A 27,207-nucleotide genomic window follows, 5' to 3' on the forward strand; every position below is an offset into this window, starting at 1 on the left:
GAGAGGAATGGTTGGGTTTTAATGAACCAAATGAGGCCATATAATTGCTTGTAGATTTCCATTGTCACTCAGATGTGGAGATTTCACATTCCCGGTGGTAAAAGATACCCATTTGTTTTATTCACAGGTTGTACTCAGACTATCTCTACTTTGCAAGTTCGAATAAATCTGCGGATGACTTCCATGAGAAAGTGACAGAAGCGCTGCAGCTGTTTGAAACTTGCGTGCTGGGTTATTCACTGCGCGCCTGTGTCTACAACAACACTGTTAACAACGCCATGCCTGTGCGTACGCGGAGGGGCTGCTCGGCGGTTATTATGCGAGGGCATTGTGCATCGGGATTTTAGCAGATAAACAGAGAAGGATTTTCATGTGCAAATGCCTCTCCCCGTGCCTTTGAGCGGTGGCTAATGCAAAACAAATATTCATGGATGTAAAAGCTGATGGACCCTTTCAGCTGGCTCCCTGCTTTCTCCCGCGCGCCGATCTCCCAGTTACAATGCTCTCTCCTCCCTCTGCGAGAGAATGAGGGCGCATTTAGGAAAGCACACCCTGCAATTAGGATTGGCAGACCGACTCTCTGATTGTCTTAAGAGCGTTCTCTCCAATGCTGGATTGTTTTGTTGGTTTAAAAAATTACCCACCAGTGACTTTCAGTGTCTCCGACAGGGTCTTCATGGAAACATATTTTCCATTGATCCCTTTTTTCTTTGTTCTTGTTTGCCTTCAGGAATATAGCTGTACGTTTCTTGCCCGTTTTTTTCTTTTAAAGCACAAGAAGCTGTTAATGGTGAATCCAGCGCGGTTTAGCTAAGGGATGGTTTGCCTTCAGGAATATAGCTGTACGTTTCTTGCCCGTTTTTTTCTTTTAAAGCACAAGAAGCTGTTAATGGTGAATCCAGCGCAGTTTAGCTAAGGGATGGTTTGCCTTCAGGAATATAGCTGTACGTTTCTTGCCCGTTTTTCTTTTAAAGCACAAGAAGCTGTTAATGGTGAATCCAGCGCGGTTTAGCTAAGGGATGGTTTGCCTTCAGGAATATAGCTGTACGTTTCTTGCCCGTTTTTTTCTTTTAAAGCACAAGAAGCTGTTAATGGTGAATCCAGCGCGGTTTAGCTAAGGGATGGTTTGCCTTCAGGAATATAGCTGTACGTTTCTTGCCCGTTTTTTTCTTTTAAAGCACAAGAAGCTGTTAATGGTGAATCCAGCGCGGTTTAGCTAAGGGATTGTTTGCCTTCAGGAATATAGCTGTACGTTTCTTGCCCGTTTTTTTCTTTTAAAGCACAAGAAGCTGTTAATGGTGAATCCAGCACGGTTTAGCTAAGGGATGGTTTGCCTTCAGGAATATAGCTGTACGTTTCTTCGCCGTTTTTCTTTTAAAGCACAAGAAGCTGTTAATGGTGAATCCAGCGCGGTTTAGCTAAGGGATGGTTTGCCTTCAGGAATATAGCTGTACGTTTCTTGCCCGTTTTTTTCTTTTAAAGCACAAGAAGCTGTTAATGGTGAATCCAGCACGGTTTAGCTAAGGGATGGTTTGCCTTCAGGAATATAGCTGTACGTTTCTTGCCCGTTTTTCTTTTAAAGCACAAGAAGCTGTTAATGGTGAATCCAGCGCGGTTTAGCTAAGGGATGGTTTGCCTTCAGGAATATAGCTGTACGTTTCTTGCCCGTTTTTTTCTTTTAAAGCACAAGAAGCTGTTAATGGTGAATCCAGCGCGGTTTAGCTAAGGGATGGTTTTCTGCTGCACAGCACCCGGGGTTGTCCTAAGTGCCTTTTCAGCAGGTTCGCCGCAGTGGGTAAGCCTTCTTCAGCGAAGCTAATATGTCACCTGCCCCGGAGCGTGGTTCACAGCCTTGCTCTGCTGAGCGTGCCATGTGGTGAGATCTGCTTGAGGTGGAGGCTTGGGAACCCCCAGGTGCGGTGGGGTTCAAAGTCAAGAGGGTTCACCCCCTCTTCCTCATTATCTAGGCCATCTTATCTGGCAGGATGCACAGAGGCCGTAGGTAGGATTCCAGGCTGTCCTGCTACGCACACAGAGGATCGACACAGAATCTGGCTGGGGGTGTGGGGTAGAAGGAGTGGCCTTTGGAGCCAGAGAGTGGTGTGTGTTCAGTTCCCACTCGGGCAGCTGACTCTGGGCAGTTGTCTTAGCTTCTCTGAGACTCAGCTGCTTCATCATAAAATGGGGTAATAGCACTGCTTCACTAGGCTGTGGTAAGGGTTAGAGAGTGGTAGTTCATTTGCGTGTCGGGGGCGAGAAGGTAATCCTTTTCCTCTACCCATCTCAGGTTCATTGACCGGGGCCCTGTAAATTAGACTGACGGAAGATAAACAAGAGAAAAGCAATCAGAAGTTTATTAACACGTGTATGCACACGTGCACATCTCCACGGGAGCCCCAGTGATGAGTAACTCGGATGGGTGGTTGGTTAGAACTCGGGCTTATATAGCGTCTTAACAAGAGAACCATAAATATGTAGAGAAGTGACAAGACAAAGGAAAAGGACTTTGACTTTCTAGGGTGGCAAATTGTGGGAAGGCAGATGTAGGTGGGAGCCAGTGGTCAATAAGGGCTAGTTTTAGCAAGGTCTGTCATGTGGACTCCTTTGGTGCTGTCTCCAGGCTGATCAGGGTCTAGAGGTGTCCCCAGTGATTAACTTCTGTCCTTCCTGCTAGAGAGAGGATGAGGGGCACCTTGCAGGGCATCATCTTGTTCGGTCCTCTCCGTTTCCCTGAAATCCAAGCCCATTTTACAGATGAGGACACAGAGGCTCACAGAGGTTAACTCTCCCACCCAGAGTCACGTAGCTTGTGATGGGCAAGCTCAGGGTTTAATCCCAGGTCCCATGGCCTTTGATGAGGCTCACGGCATTTCCACCTTCCCTAGCTGGCTCCTAAAAAGGAGGGTTTGAACCGGCGGGAGGCACGTGCTTTTTAATTCAATTCCATGAATTGCTGAGGATGACGAGGCATCTCTGGTCAGAATGAGACCCCAGGGCAGGATCAGTGACAGGATGGCGGGGCCGTGAGGTCATGCGGATCGCCGTGACCCTTCGGTCCCTGGAGAGCTCCTGCATAGTGGGAAGAGCCAGGAAGGCAAGAGCGGTCAGAAACCCTCCTTTTCGGGGTGAACCTTCATTTCTGGGATGAGAGAAGCGAATTTCCCTCCAGCTGTGAATCCCAGCTCAACCACAGTGCGGGGAGGCCCATCTTTTTCATACGTACGTGGAGCGGGGCGCTACCCCGCTTAAGACCTTCCCTGCCTTCCTGTGGCCCCTGAGCGCACGAGCCCGCCCCGCCCACCTGTCCACCTCCTCCAGGCCACCTCCCCTGCCTCCCTGTCCACTGCTGCTCTCCAGCCACGCTCTCTCCTGCTAGGTCCTTGTGCCTCAGAGCAGGGCTTTGCAAGGTGTGCTCCCTGGACCAAGAAAATCTGTCCCCCCGGGAACTTGTCAGAAATGCAAACTCTCAGGTCGAGCCTCAGACCCCAGAATCAGGAACTTTGGGGGTGGGCCCATCAGTCCAGTCTGTTTAACATCCCTCCAGGTGGGTATGTTTTGTGCTTGGCCTGGAGAAGCCTGGTTCCAGAGCCTTCCACACTCCCCTCCCCGGCACGTGCTTCTCCTGGTTTTTGCAGGACTCCTCACCTTTCAGGTCTGGCTTCAATCTGACCTTCTGTTCTCTCTCTCTCCACACTATTCATTTCCCCACAGCATGTGTCACAACTGGCGATTATAGATCATTGTTTCTTCACCATTTTGGCTCTGTCTCCACTAGATTACAAGCGCCACGTGGCCAGGGGCCACGTCTGTTACATAGCAACGTCTCTCCGTTGCGTACCAGGGTACCTGGCGTGCAGGATGCACTAGATTATTTGCAGAATGAATGAACGGGGAGTTTGTGAAACTAGTGGAGAGGCTGAGTAGAGAGTTCCAACCAAATCCCTAATGGGGACCAGAGAGGTTTGGCATGTGCCTGTCAGGGGAGACTCTGCACTGGCTCCTTAGCTGTTTCCCAGCACGGGGCGGGGACAGGCCCCAAGCGCAAGTACCTGGCTTCAGGACCAGGCTCTGGAGGGTCTTCTCCGCTGACCCTGGGCAGGCAGGACCCCGCACTCCCTGGGCCTTGGTTGGTTTTTCCATCAAGAGCCGGCTGAAGCAGGTAACCTCAAAGGCTTCTCTCCGCTCTGGTGTTTTAAAATTTTAAATGTATCGGGCACTTCCCCTAAATAACCTTTTTATGTTCATTCCATTTTGATTCTCTGGCCGGTACTGGGGAAGGGTGCGGGAGAAGTGTTGAGTGGCTGTCTTAGGTTTGTTGGTACTTATGCTGTGCATACTGTAAACTGTCGCCCGAGGCGAGCGGCGCTTCCCTTAACTGGTAAGGGGGCTGGGGGTTGGAGTGAGCCAGAGGATGGAGTGTTCAGGGGGCCAGGGGAGGCTTCCCCACCTCTCTTCCCCTGAAGAGCCCCCAGATTTGTTCCCTGCCTGCCCCCAGCGGCCCCTCCGCTGCCGGACCAGCCCTCCTGGGAGAGAAGACTCAGCTGCTGGAGGCCTGGGCCAGGGGAGGGGGCTCTCCCCACGAAGACACAGACCCGCTTTCAGGGCAGTACTGTCACCCGTGGACAGGTGCAGGGACCTCTGCAGCTACTTTAAAACACCCTCATCCTGCCGCAAACTCCCAGCTCCTTTCCTTCTAGAAGGTTCTGAGTAGCAAAGGCGGGTTCCCCGGAAGATATAAAGCTCATCAGGCTGGTCCTCCCTGGGAGGGGCCGGCCTGCGAGGCTGACAAAGAACCGGAAAGCTCTCGCTGGCTTAACAAGGAGACGGTCTCATAGCGGTTTGTCTGTGTTGGAGGCGACGCGTGTATTTATTTCCGAGGCTGGCATGTGCTCATCTTCTCTTTAGCTCTGGCCCAGCTTGACGTCATTTCCTGAGCTGGTGTCTAAGGTAGTGACAACCTGAGGGCTGTAGACAGCTAATGAATTTTGGAGACAGCTTTTCCCCTCTAATTGTTTTTCTTCCTCCACCACCTCCCACACAATTAGAAAAACAATGAAATGGAGTGAGACTAGCAAGAGATGAAACTAGTGCCTGTACCTATTTTGTCAAGCGTTTCGGCATCTTATTGTTGCCACCGCGTTCAGTGTGAGTGGCTGGGCTCAGGCCACTTGCGGCTGGGATGATGGAAGAGCCTGGTCCCCGCCCTGGAGGAGCTCAAGGTCAAGCTGGGAAGGAGAGGAAGTAGGATGTGAAAGTGTCGGCTGCAGGAACTGAGACTGGGCACTGGGAGGGGGTGGGCCGGGAGTCCAGTCAGACCAGGGACTTGCCCCACGTGGAGAGCCAGGCGAGGCCAGGCATTGGCGTGGGAAGCTCACGCTCAGAGACTAGAGGTGGGAGCGCCAGTCAGGGGGCTGTGACAGTGCCAGACAGGCGCCGATGCGGCCTGAACAGAGACGAGACGGGGGCAAATGAGAAGCAATTGGGAAGACCACAGTGAGGCAGAGCCAGAGGCAGGACACGGAGCCGGGTCCCAGAGGACGTGGTGGGTAGGGGCAGGGGTGGGAGTGCCGGAGAAGGGGGGCCTCCGAGCAGAAAGGGAAGGGTCTGTTCCTTTTTGGAGCCTTGCCAAGAGTTTAGAGCCCACTTTGAAGTTAGAGGGAGCAGTCCCCAAGACTGCTCTTCCTTCTGACTCCATGTGCAAGCTGGGTGCAGTCCCCCAAACCACTGTCGGGTTCAGTAATTCACTAGAAGGAATCACAAGACACGCTGATGGCTGTTATACTCGAGGTTGCGGTTTACAGCAGGGAAGGGTCACAGACTAAACTCAGCCAAGGGAGGAAGCACGTGCGATGATCCACGCAGAGTGCTGCCATCCAGGGAAGCCCACCCAAGCCTCTGGTGTCCCAAGCACTTCTTGAGGCTCCCTCACGTAGTACCTGCCTGACCGACCTTTACTGTCCAGTCCCTCCTGGAGGTCAGGCCGGTACTGCGTGGCCCAGAGCCCACATCATAACTCACACTGTTAGACTGTCCAGTGGCCAGACTCCCCGAGGCCAGCAAGATACCCTTACCAGGCAGGACATTCCAGGTGGCCTAGAGATCACCTTCCAGGAGCCGAGGACAAGGGCCAGACCTCTCTGTGGTCAGGTTCACGCTTCACCACGCATACTTGCAGCTTGGCATGAGACAAGGCACAGGTGGAGGATGGACCCCGATGCGTAGGCGGAAAGGGATGGCTTCGTACAGCTCTGCTTACATTGGGGTGTGCTCACACACTCAAGGTCATGGACGTCCATGTGGCGCCAGGCGTCTGGCTGTTCCCTCTCGGGGCTTGTTGCTGGAGCATTTGCCGCTGTTTCTCACGGCTGTGCTGCGCTGGGCATAGGAGCTGAGGCAGCCGGGATATGTGCAAAGAACATTTGCGCCATCGGTGGGTATGACCTTGGCCTCTCCGTTCTCCCCACTCCTCACTATGAAGTGGTGTGGAGCTACCTGCAGGGTTGACCTGAGGATGGCATGGGACCCTGAGGGTGGGAATCCTTTGTGCGGGGGGCACCAAACCCATCATGGAGAAGCAAGAACACGTAACATTTAAAATCCAACCTCTGGGGCTTCCCTGGTGGCGCAGTGGTTGAGAGTCCGCCTGCCGATGCGGGGGACGCGGGTTCGTGCCCCGGTCCGGGAAGATCCCACATGCCGCGGAGCAGCTGGGCCCGTGAGCCATGGCCGCTGAGCCTGAGTGTCCGGAGCCTGTGCTCCACAACGGGAGAGGCCACAGCAGTGAGAGGCCCGCGTACCGCCAAAAAAAAAAAAAAAAATCCAACTTCTGAAGGCAGTTGTTCGCTGGGACAACTCTTCACTGTTGGTTTATAATGACGCGTGTAATACGTTTGGAAAAGCGCCTTTGGTGTCGGAGGAATTACCCCGAACTAACGCCTGCCTTCTTTGGTCCTAGGTGAGGCTGCAGGTCGGGCTGTACGCCGTGTACCTTCTGGACTGGCTCACGGTCTTTAATAAAGAACAGTTCCTCATTCTCCGCCTGGAAGACCATGCCTCTAACGTCAAGTACACCATGCACAGGGTCTTCCAGTTTCTCAGCCTCGGTATGAATGTCGCACTGGAGGCCCACGGAGCAGGGCGCGAGCTCCGAGGACACCGGCTCTGTGAGGCGCTCCCCGCGTCCCACGCAGACCCCTGAGCCGAGCAGGGCGGGGCTGAGCCGGGAGGCCAGTTAGTACCTGTTTGTCAAGCACCACGTGCACACGGGGCCTTGCGCATGGTGTGGGGAGCCGTCTCTGGGGAGGAAGAGATGGCCTCTCGTCTGGGAGCTCCCTCACTGGAGGGAGAGGAGGAAGCCGAGGCTCGAATAACCGAGTAACTGGTAGAGTGACATGGGGGAGGTTAGCGATCTCACGGTGGGTCCGTACACGTGACTTGGGGGCCCAGCCGCTGAAGCGATCCTGGAAGGGAGGGTGTGAGCTGCGCCTTAAGGATGGACAGGGTGTCTGGGCTCCTGGGACCGTCTCGCAGAGGCCTCAGGGCCTGGGGGTCGGGGGGGATGGACAGGTCCGTGCTTGTCTCAGCTTTGCTGGGAACCCCTGGAGGCACAGCCCTGTGGCTGGGTTTGGGCTCCTGGGCCTCTAGGGAGGGGAGCCTGCCCCCAGCCAGAGGAGACCATCCCCCTGAGTCCCAAGGGGCACTTTGCGGCAGCAGGCCAAGTTGCTGGCCACGGTGACGGCTGGTAGAGGAGTGTACGTGGGTGCAGGGTGCTCCCCCGTAGGTGGCACCCAGGACCACTGGAGAGGCTGGAGCATCCTGCACATTCCTCCCAGAAGCCCCCACGGCCCTGTCTCACGAGCTTGCCTGGGAATTTTGTTAATTGAACTTTTCCTGAAATCTGTTTGCCCACCACTGGGACTCGGGACCCTTTTGTCATTTGATTTTCTTTTTCCTTTTCTTGGAGAGCTTGTAACGTGATGGAGTGTGATTACTTTTTCCTTTTAAGGCCTAGAACCATTTTTCTTTGATTTGGCCACCTGTAGACTCTGTCACATTCATGAGCTTGTCTTTAATCCCTAAGATGGACAGTAAGGCCAGTTCTGTCCCTTCCCTGTCACGTAACCCGAGGACACTGGGATGTAGTTTTTCTGTGCATGGGCTCAGGACTTCAGACTGATCGCGAGGACCCGGGACACAGAGGCTGAGCAGTGGTCCTGGGGGTTTAGCGAGTGAGAGGCTTGCGGTCCCGAGGGCTGAGGGTGGAAGTGGCAGCCTCAGGGGGCAGCACGAGGCCTCTCCCCATGGATGTGCCTGCTGCAGGTAGAGGTTCAGCCAGTGGGGGTCTCTGGGCACAGGTGGCCTCTCCCCTTCCCCCGTGGCCATTGACAGCACGACACACAGGGTGAAATATGGCCCCATCAGGAGGCCCTTTGCATCGGCCTGAAGTAGAAGCAGTGGGGGCAGACTTCCAGTGGCTGGTGAGCAGGAGAGGCTACGTGCAGGGACTGTGTGTGGCAGGTCGCCCAGTTACCCAAGGACAGGCTGGCTCCCGTTTACGGGCAGTTGGAAATGAAACTGCGCCCCAGAGCCCCAGCCTTGCTTCCAAGGGTGGGGTAACACACCGGACCACAGAATCTCTGCTCTTTCACACTGGAATTTCCACCTTCCACCCTCAGCAACTCAGAAATGGATCCAGCCAAAGAATTTGAACCTCCAAACACATTCTTATGGGAAACTCCTGTCTCAACAGGAAGCACGGCTGGGATTTTCTGTTTCTTTTGCCTCCTGCCTCATAGGCTCTTTCCTTTGTGTTCCAGGGCCCTTAAGTGAGAAACAAGAGGCCTTGATGACCAAGAGCCCCGCATCCAACGCGCGGCGTCCCGAGGACCGGAACCTGGGGCCCATGTGGCCGGTCACACAGAGGCTCCTGCGGGACTTCTACGGGCCTTTTAACGCCCGGCTGGCGCAGGTCCTCGCCGACGAGGCCTTCCTGTGGAAGAAGACGTGACGCCGGGTTCCCGCTGCCACCATGATTTCCATGCTTTGAAAATCTCTCTTGGTGGGGAACCCTTTCGCTCAGAGCCTGGAGAAAACCCCTCCCCGGCCCACGTTTATGGAAACCAATTCAGAGTTTCCTTTGTGATGTTAAACAGCCCGGCGATGGAGCCTTCACCGAGCCTCGGATGGAGGCTGTTGGAAATTCCACTTGGGAAAGGGTCCCCTTCTGCTCCGAGAGTGGCTGGGGTCCGGGGTGAGGCCGGCGGACGCTGGGCTGGGTGCCGGGAGGGAAGCGTGGAGTCTGGGCTTTGACAATTCTGGGTGGAGGTCCCGCCCCGGGGCTGGCCAGACGTACACTATACATTCAGCTTCGAAACCCTCTGTTTGGATCACTAACCTCATTTTGGCAGAGAATGGAGGCTCTCATTTTTTTTCCCCTTTTACCCCAAAGTCAGCCCTTCCGTCTCTTCAGATTTAAACCCTGTTAACTTCACTGTTGACGAGAACAAAGACAAAAGTCGATTTTTGGTAGCACATTCGTGTCTGGGACCTCCTCCCCTTCTGGCCTTGTGGACTTCACTTATGTTTAACAGAAAACGAACACATTTAAAACAAACCACTTTCTACGTTTCACTGGCTGGAGCTTTCTTTTCTGGCCCTTTAGATGTTTTCTCAAGGGTTTTTTCAGTTTCTAATTGGAATATAACTTCAGTTTAAAATCGGAAGGGAAAGTTTTGCTGTTAATGCCAGACTGAGCACCTCGAAGGAACTGATGGAAAATCTGGGCATCTTGGCTGTCGCCGTGCATCTGAGGTCCTCAGAGAACCGCAGCCGTTTGAGGTTTTAGTTGTGGGTGCGACAGGCTCCGCTGCTCTGCCTTTCCTCCCAAGTGAACTTGTTAGCACATTCTCCGCCGTGTGTGGACAGAGGTCCTTCCTCACTCAACGAACTGCAGGATGCTTTTTTCTGATTCGGAAGCACAGCACGTGAGCTATGCCTGGGCCAGACATGCTGTGCTGGGATTTGGAACGAGAATGCCGGGAGCTGTGTCCTTGACAGAACTTCCTGGGCCACTTGGCATCCTGGTTTACTGTTGGATGGGCTGAAGGTCTTGCTGTTACTTGGAGGTGATGGGAAAGATTGAACACAGTCCTTGCACGCAGCCCCAGGCGGGACCCCAACCAAGCTTTGCACGTGGTCGTCAAGGGAAGCTTCTGCGAAGCAGAGGTCCCCAAGTCGAGGTCCCGGATGCACACCAGCCAGAGAATGCAAATGCCTGCACGCCCAGCCGCCAGTCGTGGGAGTGAGGATTTGCTGAGCTGTCCAGCCCTAGTGCCGTTGGAGATGGGATGCTCGGCCCATTTGAAGGCGTACGGAGGGCTCTGAATGGCACGGCCGGGCTGTTTCTGCTGTGAAGGAGCCATGGGCCTGAACACCCGCTTTCAGGGACAGGCCCCCATTTCTCTCCTGGTGGCCCTCGGAGCAGCAGCCAGCAGGCAAACCTGGCCTGAGCACAAGGTGCCGTAGGGGACGTCACTCGCATGTGCGTGTGTATTTATTTGCCGTGCAGGTGCGGTGTGCGTGGGTGTGTGTGTGTGCGTTTCTGAGTGGGCTCCCTTCAGTTCTGTTGCTGGTCAGCTTTCTCCGCTCTGGACACACCCCTTCACGGATTGATTTCTCTTGCAGTTCGCTTGTCACTTTCAGCCCAGATTTTTGCTCTTCGGCCCCGACTGTAATTACAAGGACTTTTCTTACGCACCCCTGTGCATGTGAACGTGTAACGTAATTCTGCTTCTTACAGAAGCACTACTGAAAGTCTTATTTCCAATATTATTTGGTTTACTATACAGATCTTTTTATAGACGATCCCTTGGTGCCGATCAGCGCCGTGCAGACCCGGTTTCTCCAGGGGCCTTTCTCCAAAGGGCTGTCTGTCTGTTCCTTTGCTTTCCTCTGTTCTCTCTCACTCGAGGCCCCACTCTTGGTGACAGCACAGCTGCCCTTTCGAGCCGTGGTCCTCGAGCCTGTCATCCCAAACCAAAGCGAAATGGAGGATTTCTCACGACCCGGTCTGGAAGTTCCTTTGTGTCCCCAAAGCTGTGCATCGGGTTGTATCAAATTGTACTCCCTTAGTCGCGTAAGGTATGTTAATGAACCACTGTTATGCTGTACGTTTATTAATACTGAACATAATTAAATGTGGACCCCTGTGACTGGGACCCGGGGGTGCATGCCCTTCCTCATAAGCCGTCAGAGCACTTGTGGGGGGTTTTCCGCCGTGTCCACTGTGCGTGAATGAACCACGGGAGCAGTTCTGTGTCTCACCTGCGTGTGATGTGCACCCGGTGCGCAGGGGACCCGCCGCACGTGGTGACGGTGCGAGAGAGTAGAGCAGGCGGGAGAGGTCAGACGTTACCACGGACGCCCTCGTGAGGCCAGCCAGGGGCGTGAGTCAGGGCGGCGAGGTCCAGCCCTACCCACAGACGGGCCTAACGTCATCCTCAGACATTTAGATTTGATGGTTGGGTGACCCCCTGACTCCCAGCAGGCTGCTGCCCTCATTCCCGGGGCCTACCTGGCCCCTGGGGGCTGCGAGTTTGAGACCCCTGGTGTCACTGGGTGCACGGCATTGTCACTGGACGCTCAAGGCCCCCAGTGCAGCCAGGACAAGCCTGAGAGATGAGGTCCTCTCAAGTTCGGGGCTCTGGAAGCCGGGGCCATCCTGGGGGCAGCGGGGAGCCTGGGTTGGTCCCCGAATTCTGGGAAGACTCACCCTGGGCGAGTGTCTCCCCAGCACTGCCCCCCATGGGTTGTGTGCTGGGGGAAGAGAGGCTGGTGGGTCCAGACCTGGAAATGAGGAGGACCCCAGCTCTTGATGGCAAAGCCAGGGATGGCTTCACTCAGCAGGGAAGATGCTGTGCCTGGGAGGAGAAGCGGCCGGTGGGAGACGGGGGTCGGGACAGACGGGTGAGTCTGGAGGGCTGATGGCACAACTCCCTCCCCCGGGGCCTGTCCAAAACCCTCTCTGCTGTGGGACCACCTCCCGCCCTGACTCGGGAACCAGCTCTCAGGGAACGTTCTGACGAGGATAACCTCCGTCTTCGTGTAAACCTCCCCTCGGAATGACCTCTCCCCAGATGACTCCGTTTGGGAATTGAAGCAAAGGCCACGCACTGCTGGAGGAACCTGGGCCTCGTCAAACGGTGAGAGGCCTTGTGTGTGGGCGGGTATTTTTCTGTTGCTCCAGAATCCTCTCCCTGTGGGCAGATCCTGTTGAGACTCTAGGCTAAAGACCTCACTTTCCCAGAGCTTCACCTGGCAGGGCTGCCTGCAGAGCTACGTTAGCTGCAGCAGTTACATCAGACCGCGTGGCTTAACCTAACACCACAAGGCCATTACCTCACAGGCCTGGGGCTCAGAGATCCAAGCTCAGTCTCACGGGGCTCAAGTCAAGATGTCGGTGGGCAGGACTGGTGCTTCCTGGAGGCTCTGGGGAGAATCCGTTTCCTTACCTTTTCCAGCTGCTAGAGGCCGCCTGCATTCCTTGGCACGTGGCCCCTTCCTCCACCTTGAGACTCTCTCTGACACTCTTTCCCTCGTCTTGTCACCTTCTCTGCTTCTCCCCCTCTGGCCTCTTGCAAGGACCCTTGCCATGACTCTGGGTCCATAGGATGCTAATGCAGGATCATCTCCCCATCTCAAGGTCACATCTGCAAAGCCCCTTTTGCCAGATAATGTAACATTTATAGGTTCCAGGAATTAGAATGCAGACATCTTTGGGAGCCGTTATTCAGCCAGCAATAGGGGGGTGGGTCCAGTAGGCTGGTCGGCAGTCAGAGGATGGAGTGGGTGCCCACTGGTCTGTCCCTTTCGGCTGTGCCCTGAGGGGCCCACGCAGGTCTGAGTGCCTAGCAGAGGGCTGAGCTTCCCGACACATCTGTTCTGAGATGGCGAATCTTCCTGTCCAGGCAGGACCTTGTGACTGGAGTGAGGGGGTCAGGGTAAACGGCAAGTTGTCGTTTTGTATGCTTCTCCCCAGTGAGCCAAGTGGTGGCCCCAGGCCCGGATAGGGTTTTTTCTCCCTCAGGAGACCCACAGAAGCCACATGGGCAGTTTCGAGTTTCTCCAGGTCAGCTGTTTCTGAGTGAGTTATGCTCCCAAGGGAGCAGCTTGTGAAAACTACAAATATGGTTAGAATGTTTGCTGGCCCCTGAGAGAGCCTCAGGGGCCAGTGGCCTCGTGGCCCCATGCTCCAGGGATGCCTTTGGAAGGCAACCTCCAACCTCACTTTCAGTGCTCGTGCTTGATGGCCCCCGAGCTGGCCTTGACTCCGCGACCTCGACCCTGTCCCTGCTCCTGAAGCCCCGCGCCATCAGCCTGGCCCTTGTCTCTAGCCCTCCCGCCCCTCCCCCTCGGGGTTCCCATCCTTTGCAGAACTGCCCCTGCTCAGGTTCTGAGTGGCAGGGCGGAGGCTGGGCGGTCCTGGGTCTCTTAGGCCTGCAGGTTGCTGTCCTGAGAGCCTGCAGGTGACGAGGACGCCACAGAGGCGGAAGTGGTGGCATCTCAGTGACTGCAGCAGGCCCCCGAGGAAGAACAGTTTCTCCTCGGCCACCACCTGGGAGTGTCCGAGTCTTCCTGCCAGGGGCCCAGGACCCACCCAAACTGCACCTGTGCTCATTACCCGCACGCTTGGGGCGAAGCAAGGAGTAGGGTGGTCCATCCCGTGTGACCGCCCTGCTCTGTGGGTGCCCAGCTCCGAGTCTGGGGCACAGAGGAGAGTAGGAAGGGGTCTTCCCTTCCCACGGTGGAGGACCCCATGGGTACAGTGGCACAGGGAACACGGAGGCCGCTGGGGCTCCTGGGGCTTTCTGGTGCACCCCCGGCTCTGTGTGCTCTGAGCAGCCCCTTTGAGATCAGGCCCCGGTCAGATCTAGAAGTAGGTGAGTCCAAAGCCTGGGCCTCTCTGAGTCTCAAGACTTTCCCAAGGCCTCACGTTGAGGTGGTAGTGGGGACCCAGCACTTCAGCTCCCTGAACAAGTCCCTTCTCACAGAGCCGAGAAAGGCTGGGTCCAGGGAATCGAGATGGGGAGACTTCCAGCATCTTCTCCTGGAGTCATGAGCCATCTTTCTTCACCAGTCTTCTCCTAAAAGGGACAGTCTGACTTGCACCCATCAAACTCGGTTCCCCCAGGACAGTGTGGGGAAGGGGTGAGCCTTGGGCCTTGAGCCAGATGAGCTGGGTTCAAGGCCTGGGTTGTGTCCATCCCATAACCTTGGGGCCACTGTGGGTCCCTTCCACATCTGCAGGTCTATGGGCCTCATGAATGGGTGTTGAGAGTTAACGAGGCAATGGTACATGAAAGTATAAAGTGACGATCAGAGAGGCTACACACCTGCCTGAGGTCACACAGCTCCGATCTCCAGAAAGAGCAGAATGTCAACTCAGATTTTTCACTTTTTAACTTCATAGTCAATGATTTTAACCATGGTCCTACAGCGGACATCCCCCCCACTCCCCCATCAGGCTCCCATCCCCAGCAGCCTGTCTGCATTTCACCTGTCAGCTCTCATCTCATCTCCCCTTAAGGATGGGGCAGCAGTTCCTGGGTCTTCTGGGGCAGAGGTTTCCGCAGACCTGCCCATCCAGGGATCTAGGTGGTGACTGGGGCTTCTAGGGAAAACAAAGGGAAATAAACATGGCTTTGTTTTGCCGGAAAAGTCTCGCAGCTGAGAGTCCTGCTGCCAGAGGCGTCCTCCCTGCCCTGGCCGGCTAAGCCTTCCACTCACAGGACCAGGCTGGCCTCACAGGACCTCGGGCTGGCTGTAGCGGGGGGCTTCAGAGTCACATCAGAAGTGGATGGTCTGACCCTGGGCTCAGCCCCTCCTGTGGGCCTCAAAGGCACCAGGGGACATACTCAGCTAGAAAGTCTGCAAAGAGTCAAAATTTCATTTTTTTAGCAAGGGTTTTCTGAACATCTCCTTTGCACAAGGCGCTGGGCCAGGCATTAGGGTGGGTGGGGGCTGGTCGTCTGCTCATTCAGTGATTCTTTCACTGGTTCTTTCACCACGTATTCGTGGAGCCCAGTCTGCGTGAAGCGGGAGGCGGGAAGGCCGAAGGCCACATGGCCAGAGGCCAGGCTGAGGCGTGCAGCTGGTGTCCGCGCTGGGGAGGACGGGCTGGGTTGGGCCAGACTTCTCAGAGCATCTGTAAATCCTACTTAACCACGCATACATTTCTTAAACCTTTTATTTTTACTTAAAATATTTAAAGTACACTAATTTGTCTGTCTTTTGATAAAAGGGCCAAAGCCTTTGGCCCAAACATAAGTCTGCCCGTTGGAGTTTTGGGTCATCTTTATGGCTGAAACTGCATCACGAGGCATCAGCGCTGGCTTCCGGTTTCGGTTCTCTAAAGGGGCCTGAGAACAGGAAGGCCCTTGCGAAGCCTCTGAAAACGGTCTTCCGTCGTATATGTGGGTATTCCCCTCGTGTGCTGGGACTTTCCGAAGCTTCTGACCTGGTTTCTAGAGATTGGCTCATGTTTTGTACTTGTATTTCATTTGTTTCCATCAGTGGTTCTCAAAGTGTGGTCCAAGGATGAGGGTGACCCTCGGGGCCCTTTGGGGAGATCCACCAGTCAAAACTAAGACTCTGCATGCCCATACCAAGACCTCATTCGCCCTTTATCCCCTCATTTCCTCATGATGTACAAGTGATAATTTCCAGCGGCTGAGGCCCACTCTGATGCCTGGTGGACTGTGCTTGGGCTTTGAAATTCTTTCAGCTTTAATTTCTAATATAGTAAATACTGATAGATGTGAACCACCTAAACAAAAGCTCTTTGGGAATCTTCAATAATTTTTGAGAGTGTAAAGGAGTCTTCATTCTTAACAGTTTGAGAACTGCTGGTTTCTATATTTATTAAATCACATATTTCTAATATCAAGCACAACTGGCATAAGAAAGACTTGGGAACAAACATAACTGACTTGTAATAAACTCAGAATCGACTGGAGGGCATTTTGCAGAATGGCCGAGAGCACTGAGCATGCCCTGAACATCAGCAAGGGTGCCTAGGGGACGAGGAGGCAGGCATCTGTCAGTGGGGGGGCTGGATAAGAGGTATCTACGGTGTAAGTGGTGACAGCAGTAATACGGGTGCTAGCTGTTTACTGAGCACATGCTGAGCGCCAGGCCCCGGGCTCAGTGCAGCTCCACGTGTTGCCTTAGATCCTCACCACCACCCTAGGAGAGTGTTCCTATCTTTCTTCTGGTTCTGTCATTGCACAGGTGGGGGAACTGAGGCTCAGAGGGGCCAAACAACGAGCCCCAGGCCCCCAGCCCCTAAGGAGCAGAGTTAGTCCTTGATCTCAGGGCTATTGATCTCCAGGGCCCGAGTCTTCACCTGCACTTCTCACCTCTGAGTCCCTGAAGTCTCTGAGTTTCTAAGGAGGCAGAGCCTCAGGTGAAATCAGGGGGCTGCTGGAACCTTCGGGACAGTCTGGGCTGGGAGGCCGACACACGCACTGGGGACGAGGTCAGGGCCAGGTGGCCTCTTCAAGGTCATTTTCTTGTGGAAGCAGCAGAACTGACCCAGACAGCACCCCACCCCACCTCCCGGCACCCCGTCGGTGCCCAGTCTTGCAGGGGCCCTTGGGCAGGGACTCGATCCTGGCCTCTGCCGCCCTCTTACTGCATCCCTTCTGTGTCCTGTGTCCACCTGGATGGGAGGAAGCTGAGCTGCGTGTGTGCTGACCCTCAGGAGGAGCCCCTGACTTTTTGGGAGGTTGAACAGGTGGGACCAGCTGCTCCAGGGGCCCTTCCGTCTCACCGTCTGAGGCTTTCTCAGAGCCCGGGAATCCCGGGCTGGTCCCATCCTGCCAGTTCTGAGGTTGTTCAGGGGACCCCTGTGGCCCCCCGTGGCCAGCCGCCGCTGCTGCTGCTGTGGGTTGGAGCCGTGGTTGAGGAATGGGGAGTGGCAGCTGCCCTCCACATCTCCGAGGGGCAGCTGGACATCCCAAATGAGGGGCCACGGTCACCATGGAGATCTTTTGTTTACTCCCGCCTCCACGTGAGATAATCTGCAGAACTGCCGTTTTCTACACTTTCAACATAGTGGAATTCAGGAAAATTCCACGGCCAGGCCAGCCTCCAGTTCTAAAGGCAGCAACCCAGGCAGCCTGCACAAGACCTCAGGATGCAGGCGAACTTCTCTGGCCTCTAATCTCCTACTTCCCCTAAGAGAGCACATGCTTCTCCTCTGCTCCACGTTTTCTGCCTCCGTGCCTTTGCTCAAGCCAATGCACCACAAGGAGGGCCCACCCTCCCCACTGTTCAACTGAGCCAGCTTCTTATCCCACCCCAGGGCCAAGGGCAAGTGTTACCTCCTCCTCCATGCTGGCCTCCTGGATTCCACCTTGCCTCCTGCCTCCCACCTCCTGACCTGCTTGAGGCCTCTTCCCCTTCTTAGTCTCTCTCCCATCTTGTGTGGTGTTGATTACTTTCTACGTGACTCTGCAGTCATTTCTGTGTTTTCATCTCGCACCCAGACAGCAAATCCTGGGGGCACACAGGCTGTTCCTTCCCCCACCTTCAGATACCCCAGCCGTGGAGTGATGTCCCCAAGAGGGAGGCAGTGAGTGCCTAGAGAGAGAACTGACCTGGGAGCTAGGGATCTGGACGACACTGAGCCAGTGACTTAACTTCTCTGAGCCTGTTTCCCCAGCTACTGAGCAGAGTGGGGGCCTGGAGGATTTCAAGGGGCCCTTTCAGATCTGCCCTTCTCTTTGTCGCCTTTTGAAGACTTGACACTTTCCCCAAGCTGCTTACGAGACCAAGGTGTTTTGCAGAGGAAGTGTCTGGCGAGGGGGTTGGGCCGCGAGTGGCAAGCCCCCCCCACCCCAACTCTTCTGGGATTCCAGGATGGCTGCCCTGGGAGCAGAAGGCACCGAAACACAGCCCTGTGCTGCCCCCGTGTGTCCTCTCTAGGCACTGCACCCAGGGGGCCTGTCTCAGCCAGCCCTGGCAGATGCACATCACCAATCTGGACGGCCCGCTTGACCCTCCACTGTCTTCTTGCTCAACGCTCACCTGGGCCAGGGAGCTCCTGGGGACTAGCAGTAACCCTAATAAGAGGGCGTCCAAGGGTGGAAGGACTGTGGTCTCAGATCAGCCAACCAGGAGCCTTGTTCTGGAGGTGCCATTATGTGGCGAGAAGGATGGTCGTAGGAGCCCCCAGAGGTGTTCACGTGTGCTTCTTGGTCTCCAGGCGCTCCCCCCGCCCCGACCTCCACCGAGTGGCCTGCAGGCCGTGTAGGATCACACCCACAGCGCCTGCAGGGAAAGGACGGCTGGGAGAGGGCCAGCTTGGCTCTCCGTCAGGTGCTCCCGCCGCTCTATCTGGCGCGGCCAGAGCACAGCTCCTAGTGGGTTGAGCTGAGACCCTTCTGCCCCTTTAGGACTGGTAGTGGTCAGGCACCTCCCCAGCCTCTCTCCATCTTGATCCTTCCCACGCGTAGGCCTCCCCTTCTCAACCCTCGTCCTCTATGCCACCCTTCCTAATACCCTGTCCTGAGCTGACCTGAACCTGGGTCTCGGACACCCTCCTAGGACTGTGCATGGCTCAAGAGGGCCCTGGGGGAGCCCTCACCCGCCCCAGGGGGACCTCAGACGCGGGAGTATTGGTGACGGGAAGGGGCTGGGCTTGAAGCTTCTGCCTGCAGACCTGCAGAGCTCCACCCTCACCCGTCCCTGTTCTGCCTTCTCCACTCCTCCCAGCATCACCTCCTTCCTGGGCTCTCCTCTCTCCTGCCTGCAAGATGGCCCTCCTGGCTCCCGGCTCCAGGCCCCACCTCCATAAGCAGTGCTCTGTGGCCTCTCAGCCCTACGCAGGCAGGCTCCTCTGTTACCCTTGTCCTTCCCAGATGTAGGGGAGGAGCTCAGGGGTCCTAGGGGACCCCCTCTCCCGGGGTGTCCTGTGCTGACCCCCGTCCTGCCTTAGTGTAGACGAGCTGAGGTCTGGGACCTCCACGTGGCAGTGGGTCCTCCTCTTCTTTTTTATTTTTTTAAATTAATTAATTTTATTTATTTTTGGCTGTGTTGGGTCTTCGTTTCTGTGCGAGAGCTTTCTCTAGTTGCGGCGAGCAGGGGCCACTCTTCATCGCGGTGCGCGGGCCTCTCACTATCGCGGCCTCTCTTGTTGCAGAGCACAGGCTCTGGACGCGCAGGCTCAGTAGTTGTGGCTCACGGGCCCAGTTGCTCCGCGGCATGTGGGATCCTCCCAGACCAGGGCTCGAACCCGTGTCCCCTGCATTGGCAGGCGGACTTTCAACCACTGCGCCACCAGAGAAGCCCGGTCCTCCTCTTCTTGACCTAGTCCACCAGGCAGACCTGACCTCTCCCCTGTCCCATTTGCCTTCCAGCTGTTTCTGCTCTCTCCTCTCTCCGTCCCTTCTCCTCCTTCCTCCCGGCTTGCTCTTCCTCCAGCAGCGACGTGCGTGCCGGACGGGGTGAGGCTGTACTGGGCTGGGGCTGTGGTTCCAACAGGCAGGTCTGGAGCTGCTGCCACGGGGCAGCTCTGAGAAGGTCCAGGGTCTCGATGGCAAGCCATGCTTAGCGTAACCCGGATACATTGCTGTGCTCGCCCTGCCAGGGTGTTCAGGACTGGGTAACAAGCAAAGAGAACCAGCCCACTTTATTAGCATCTGCTGCAGTTGTAGCCCTCACTCTGCTTCTTCACAGCTCTCTTCCTCGGACTCCTCCATCCCAGAAGCTCCAGGGGGGGGCTTCTTCCTCCCCAGCTGGGGGCTGTCCCTTCTGGAACATGTGACTTTCTCAGCCCCTGCCTCAGCTGTGAGGTGACCCTGTCCAGGCTGCTCATGTTTCAGTGGCCAGGACTTGTCACGTGTCCCCCTCCAGCCACGGGATGGGCAGGCTGCTATGAGCTGGATGGAGAATTGATGTCGGGCGGGGCACGTTCAGTGTCCCCCAGCTCCCTCAGAGACCCCACTGGATTCTACCCTGGCCCTTCTCACTCATTCTCCCACCTGTCAGTCTCTTTCGGATGTTTAACCTCTTTATACCCGCACTGCATTCTGTGAAATTTCCTTCCAGTTATGTCTCAGTTCACCAAATCTTTCTATTTCTCTACATCACCAATTCTGCTCTCTAAACTGTTAATTTTTTAGTTTTTAAGTGACTTTTTTTGGGGGTGATTTTCAATTGTAGAATGTCAATTTGGTTCATTTTCAAGTCCATCTGTTATTTTTTCATAGAACCTTGTTTTTTAGATTTTTTTAAAAGATTTTTTTGATGTGGACCATTTTTAAAGTCTTTATTGAATTTGTTACAATATTGCTCCTGTTTTATGCTTTTTTGGTTTTTTGGCCATGAGGCATGTGGGATCTTAGCTCCCCAATCAGGGATCGAGCCCGCACCCCCTGCATTGGAAGGCAAAGTCGTAACCACTAGACCACCAGGGAAGTCCCTTAAATATGGTTTTTAATTCCTTCTTTATGTCTTTAATCATTTTAAACATGATTTATTATTTCATTTGAACTGTTATTATAAGTGCTTGGGGGATTAATCATTCTGTTTATTTTTTAATCTGCTGACTTTCCCTTGTGAATTGTTTCCTTGTGTATTTTGTGATTTTAAAAAATTATTTTGAGTTTTTCTTGGGGTGTATTCCCATTTGTTTTCTAGGGGAGGCCCACATGCCCTGGGATGGGAGGTATTTCCAGGAAAGGATTTTATCTTTGCTTTGGTCTGGATCCAAGGGATCATTTCTCTAAAAACAAATTTTGCAATAACTTTTTGGTTTGGGATGTCCTTGCTTTATGGGAAGTATAAATTAAAACTGTCCATCTGGTTGGGTGGGGTGGGTTTGGAGCTTCTGTTTTGTTTTGTTTTTGTTTGTTTTATTCTCCAAAAAATGTTTTATTCTGGAAAAAATCTGGCACAATTTTCCATTTGTCCATAACGTGTAAAATCACTGAAAAGCCCAGTGAGAGCATGGTTATTATCTGATACTTTTTGTTTCCTACAGTGTGGTGGTCTAACATTAACTAAAACAGCATTGGTCCTCATATCTGCTTTCAGTTGAGAGCCAATATTTTGGAGCTTCCAATTTTAATGGGAACTTTTATGCACCCTCATCTTTTCTGAGCAGAGTCAAGCTTTGCTCCTGAGATTGCGCTTGTATTTTCTGAGTCTTTCTTATAAGGAAGGGCCAGTCTTCCAGGGACCTGACTTTATTCAGAGTACCCAGTTCACCTCTGCCTCTTCTATGTCAGGGATGTATTTCCTCTCTTCCCTGAGTGTTAAAACCCAGCCCCTAGCCCTTAGGACACATACTTATATTTGACCCCTCCCTGGGCTTCTGTGGTGTTGGCTCATGAATGATCCTTCTGGCTTGTGGTTCCTACTTTATTTCTGGCTCAAGAAGTGCCCTCTTTCCTTCTTTCAAACTTGCCTATGAATTAGAAAGAAATTGACATGTTTTGGGGGTGCAGAGATGGCTAGCAGGGCAGAGATGGGAATTTTCTAGTCAACTTTTGTTATTAATTCCTACATTAATTTTGCAGTGGTCAGAAGACATCTCTGAATGATGTAAATCCTTTAAAATTTGTGAGGTTGGCTTTGTGACCCAACATATGGTTCATTTTCTTAAATATTTGTGCATTTAAAGAGTGTGTATTCTGTCATTGTTGGATGTAAAATAGTTCAAGCTAATTGTGCTGTTCACACTTATATCCTTATTGCTTTCCTATTTTTATTGAGAGGCATGTGCTAATGTCTTCTAACATTATTATAGATTTGTCTCTTTCTCCTTTTGGTTTAGTGCTTATCTGGCATAGTTTTTTTCCCCAACCTTTACTTTCACCATTTTTTGCTTGTTTTTGAGGTAGATCTCTTGTAACCAAAATATAAACAAGTTTTAAAAATCTGATGTGAAGCTTTAGTCTTATTTGGAGTATTTAGTCCATTTACATTTAATGTAACGATTAATATATTTGGATTTATAGCTACACTTTTACTATTTGCTTTCTATTTGTTGTACCTGTTTTATGTTGTCTGCTCCCCTTCCCTTTCCCCCTGGTATTTGGCCATTTGGTCCTGTTCCTTGGCATGCCTAGTAATTTTTCATTGAATTCTGGGCATCATTCATCCTTTTCTCTGATGGGTGGATAAACTGTGTGTGTAGGGGTGGGGCTTAGTCATCTTAATCCAATCAGGAACTGAGTGGATGCTATTCAAGTACTGCTACTCAGGGCTGGGTGGCAGGATTGGAACACCTCTGCTCATGTCTGCTCTTACAGCATGGTTTTAAGGTGTGTTCATCAGGGCTCTTGCCCCATGATAGGTCCTGAACTCTAGTCCTTGTGTCCTCAGCACAGTGAGAAAATTAAAAAACTTCACTTACTTTTCAGGCTCTGTGTTTACCTTTCTAGTTTTCATCTTGTTCAGCTTCAGAAATCTTCAGATATTTTGAGGGGGAAATTGACTGAGAGCTGGGCTTAGTTCTTTGCCCCACTGCCAACCCCCAAGAATCTCATTTTTGTCTTTCCAGGTCCATAAGCCTATCAGCGTCTTTGTTAGTTTCCTTGATTCCCCTGGTAGCTCTAACCTGGACCCCTTGCCTCTTGCTCTGTCCAGGATTCCCAAGTGCCCTGAGTAGAAAAGTACACATTTATTAAAAATTTTAAGTTTAATACAAAAACAAAGAAAAAAATTTCAAGACCTAATACTCAGCAAATGAAGCTTGTTCAAGGTGCCAGTGCAGGACCTTGGCCTTTTAGGCTTGATTGCTTCTCCAGTGCCTTCAAACAAATGTTTTTTGGTGTGTCATCAGCCTTCTTGTTGTCCTCCGTATTGGTCCTCTGCAAGATCTCCAAGAAACAGGAGTCCCTTTGTATTATGTTTCAACCATTTTATATTTTGGGGTCTATATGTTACCCCAACCTTTCCTATCCTAACTAATACATATTTTACCAGCATTTCTATATATTTTTAGGAGGAAGTCATCCATAATAACTAGTCTTCCAGTTGGTTGAGCCAAAGGACCTTATACTGATTACAATTAGAAAATATGAAGGACATACTGTCGTTGGTCACGTGGTACAGAATACACAGTTAAGCACGTGTGAAGAGAAATGTTTAAAAATTATATGTCTTATTAAAAAGATAATACACATTTATTAAATATTTTAAGTTAATACAAAAATAAAGAAAAATATGTCAAGACCTTGTACTCAGCCAATGAAGCTTGCTCGTGTTGGAAACTCTGGACCCTGGCGTAGAACACAAAGCTCAGCGTTTTGCATTCATCGAGTCAGGGAGTTATGCTATTTATCCAACAAATCCCTTTAAGTATTGGCCCGTGGGAGTTTCTAGAGGGCATTTACACCCAGCACTATACATATAACACTATACATATATTATAAACACATGTATGCATATACACACACACACACACACACACATATATATATATTTGTTCATTGCCACAGACCCAATGCCTAGAAGAAACAGGTGTTTAAAAAAACATTTGTTTGGGCTTCCCTGGTGGCACAGTGGTTGAGAATCTGCCTGCGAATGCAGGGGACACGGGTTCGAGCCCTGGTCTGGGAAGATCCCGCATGCTGCGGAGCAACTGGGCCCGTGAGCCATGGCCGCTGAGCCTGCGCGTCTGGAGCCTGTGCTCCACAGAGAACAAGAGAGGCCGCGATAGTGAGAGGCCCACGCACGGCGATGAAGAGTGGACCCCGCTTGCCACAACTAGAGAAAGCCCTCACACAGAAATGAAGACCCAACACAGCCATAAATAAATTTAAAAAAATTAAAAAACACATTTGTTTAATAAATGAATGAATAAACTAAAATTAAAAAAAAAAGCCCTTGCACTCTGTGGCAACTGCTATCGTCATATTTTTTTCCAATCTTATTTTTCTACACTTTTGATTTGTTGAGTCATATTATATAGACAATTCTATATGCTGCTCAAGGCAAAACACACATAAAACAAAACTTAGTATAGCATCTGCTGTGTGCCCCTGGCCCAACCAATTCACCACATAGAGCCCCAGTTTCTTCCTCTGAAAAACCGACATATGGTGACAGGGTTGTGGTGAAAATCCAACGGTAAAGCTCTTACCGTTATTCCAGAGGCATAACTGCACAATACATTGTACACAATACATTGTAGCTATTAGAATTTTAGGATCAGTAGTATCAGTAGTGCCCCCAGTCTAGAGAGGGGTTAACTAACTTGCTACAGTCATACCTGAGGTCCACACTCTGGTCTGCCCGACCCCAGGCTCTTTCCATCTCCACCTTCAGCCTCAAACCATACCCGGCCCCATGCTGGGTCCTGAGACTTCAGAGAAACTGAAAGCTTCCTCTGGCAGCTGGAGTTGGAGTGAATCTGTCATCACTTGCCACGACGATGCTGCATAACAAAAACCTTACCAAACCTCAGTGTCACACTGTTAGCATTGATTTAGCAGGTTATCAGTCTGGGGGTCAGTGACTTAGGCTGGGCTCTGCCAGACGGTTCTTCTGGTTGTGGCTGGGCTCACCCACATGTCTGCCAGTTGGCTGCAGGTTGGTAGACCCAGGGTGGACACAGCTGGGACAACTGGTGACCTTGGCTTTACCCCACATGGCCCACCCTCTGGCAGGCTGTCCTGGGCATGTTCTTGTGGAAAAGGCTGAGGAGCAAAAGGGGGTGAGGGAGAGATGCAAGTGTTTCTTCAAGCTTCTGCTTTTGTCACGTTTGCTAAAATCCCATTGGTAAAAGCAAGTCACGGGGTAGAGACTGAAATCTCTGGGGCAGGATGCCAGGCCCACAATGGGGGGACCTGAAAGTGTCATGGCAAAGGGTGGGGTACAGGAAAGGTGAGGAATGGAGACATCACTGCATTTCATCTGTTTCAGGGAGGAGAAGACACAGAAATCATCCAGTTAGCCAGGGGAGCAGACAGATCAGAGCCCTCCTGTGTCATGCCAGCAGGATGACCTGTGATACATGAACAGATGGGCTCTTTCTAACCCCCAAACCCTTGAACTGGGCTGCTGGTCAGGAGGCCCACATTGCCCCGGGGGCAGGTCACAAAGGAAAGTGTGCAGGTGGCAAAATCCTGGCTTTTAACTTCAAGAGCCTTTGGCTGGGAATAAACAAAAAATTCAGAAATTTACGCAACAACATGTTCTTTGATCAACAGGAACTCCCCTTCCAGACCTCCTAGGAGGAGCAGAGAGAAGGATGTTCAACAGCTGAACTTGAACTTGAACTTGAACGGGGGACGTGTGCTCCTGAACTGAGCATGTCAACTTCACCGAGAGCATCAGGCAAGGAGCTGAAAACAAAGGCAGCGACCATCCTTGTGGAAGATGACCAGGCCTGGTGCACTCAGGAGAAGCGCTGAGAGCTTGCCAAAAGCCCAGGCAGAAGGCACAGGGCCTCCTTCGTCCTTCTGTCGGCAGTAACCTTGAACTTCAAGGAGCTGAACAGGCCTGGTGCCAGGAGCTAAATTGGAGCAACCACTGGCCCCAAATAAGGAATTTATAAGTGGCTCTGGGCTTATAAGAATCAAAAGCATATTCTTGCCCCAGTAGAGTTCGCCGGGATCCAGAAAGAGTCACACAAAGAGAGACCAAGAGAAACAAAATCTCTGGAGAGTTACATTTGGGGTGGATGGAGGCTAGGTCGGCCCTAGGGTGACCTACGTGTCCCAGTTTCCCAGGACTTTCTTGAATTCAGCACTGAAAGTCCTGCATTCTGGAAACCCCCTTGGTCCGGTCACCCGGTTGGCCTGGTGGCTGGAACTGCAGGACAGTGGAGAGCCATGGACTCCTGTTCTGGCCCTCTGCTGGGTCCTGCTCACCTGGCTGGCTGTGGGTTGGGACTCGAGGGGCAAGGCCTCCCAGCAGCCCCCATGGCTGGGGGCACCTGCAGCGTTTGGGGGACAAGCCTGGTCCCTGAAGAGCACGGGGAGAGAGTCCCTTTTCTCGCTGCCACTTCCCATCCGACACCTGGACGGAAATCTGTATGACCTGAGTGTATGCGGAGGGACAAGGACTTGATGGAAAGCTTTCCATAAACACAGACCAGCAGGGCAAAGGGCAGGGTTCTCAGACAAGGCAGGCACCTCCCTGGTTGCAGCTGATGGTGGTACATGCACATCCCTCGGTGCCCAGCATCTTCAGGCCCCTGTCCTCACCACTGTGTCTCCAGTGCGAGGCAAGGCGGGGAAGCCTGGGGGGATGGTGGCACAGAAGCCCCCCTCCCCTTCTGCCCTGAGCCTGCTTCCTAGGCTGGGAATTAGGGGACATTTATTTAAATATTTAAATATAGCACCCAAACAGTTTGACCGTCCTTTCCAGGAGAAAAGATGAAGCAGCACCCCATGCGCCGAGCTGGCTCCCTCTCCGCAGAGAACAGACCTCAGGGGCCTGGGAAGCGGTCTGCGAGGAGCGAGCTGGCGGCCAAGCTTCCTGCCCTGAGCCCGGAGCCCTGAGCACTGTGGTATTCCCTCGTCAGGGGTTTGCAGTGACAATGGGATGCTGAAATTCAGAACATCCTTACCACCCCTCACTCCCAAAATATATTTGTTTACGTTTGCACTGTTCCTATTGTGTTTGTCATCATTTTCAATGTCTTCCTGACAATTTTAGAGATTTGTGGGATTGGCTCGGGGATCTGGACAGGACACACTTCCCAAAGGCCAAGCTTGTATCTTCTGCTGTGTCCCTGTTCAGTGGTTCCACTGTTTAAAGAAGTGTCAGCGTCACTCCCCATCACACATCAAGTTCATAATTGATAACATACTTCTTTACGTTTAAAAAATGCACACGGGTAGAGCTGGGTTTTTAGGCCTCTCCAGTCCCTTCCCCCCAGCAAACCCTCGGGCCAGGGCTGAGAAAGGGAGTGGGAGGAGGAAAAAAAGAGTTAAATCCTGTGAGTGTGTGTGTGTGAATGTGCGTGTGAGTGTGTATGGCGAGGTCTTCTACCCCAAGGCCCCCGGGGCAGGGTCCTGCAGCGTGCGGGAAGGAGGCCCCTTTTCATTAGGATCCCCCAAAGCAGCGGTGACCAGCTGGGTCCCTGGGCTTCACCGTGGGGGCCCAGGTCACCTCCGGGATGCTCTGGCGGAGGGGAAGAGGGCAAAGAGAGGCCTGTGGGGGGGCCGGGGGGCCGTGTTCAGCCACTGA

General features: G+C 52.9%; 1 protein-coding gene across 8 annotated transcripts in view; it reads left to right on the forward strand.

Moving 5' to 3' along the window:
• The window catches only part of CHST15 (carbohydrate sulfotransferase 15), a 98,563-nt gene extending 71,936 nt beyond the window's left edge, over positions 1-26,627 (forward strand). For 6 of the 8 annotated variants that reach the window (XM_024751545.1, XM_024751543.1, XM_024751549.1 and 3 more), the window contains exons 6-9: positions 128-284; positions 6,956-7,103; positions 8,817-12,200; positions 25,221-26,627. In XM_024751545.1, the coding sequence (XP_024607313.1) occupies positions 128-284; positions 6,956-7,103; positions 8,817-9,007 (496 nt within the window). In that variant the 3' untranslated portion in view covers positions 9,008-12,200; positions 25,221-26,627. The remainder of the gene's footprint in view (positions 1-127; positions 285-6,955; positions 7,104-8,816; positions 12,201-25,220) is intronic. The other 2 variants (XM_024751551.1, XM_024751550.1) reach the window with 2 other exon arrangements.
• The last annotated feature ends 580 nt before the right edge of the window (positions 26,628-27,207 follow it).

The sequence above is a fragment of the Neophocaena asiaeorientalis genome, unplaced genomic scaffold (assembly GCF_003031525.2).
Source record: "Neophocaena asiaeorientalis asiaeorientalis breed wild unplaced genomic scaffold, Neophocaena_asiaeorientalis_V1.1 scaffold108, whole genome shotgun sequence".
NCBI classification, from domain to species: domain Eukaryota; kingdom Metazoa; phylum Chordata; class Mammalia; order Artiodactyla; family Phocoenidae; genus Neophocaena; species Neophocaena asiaeorientalis.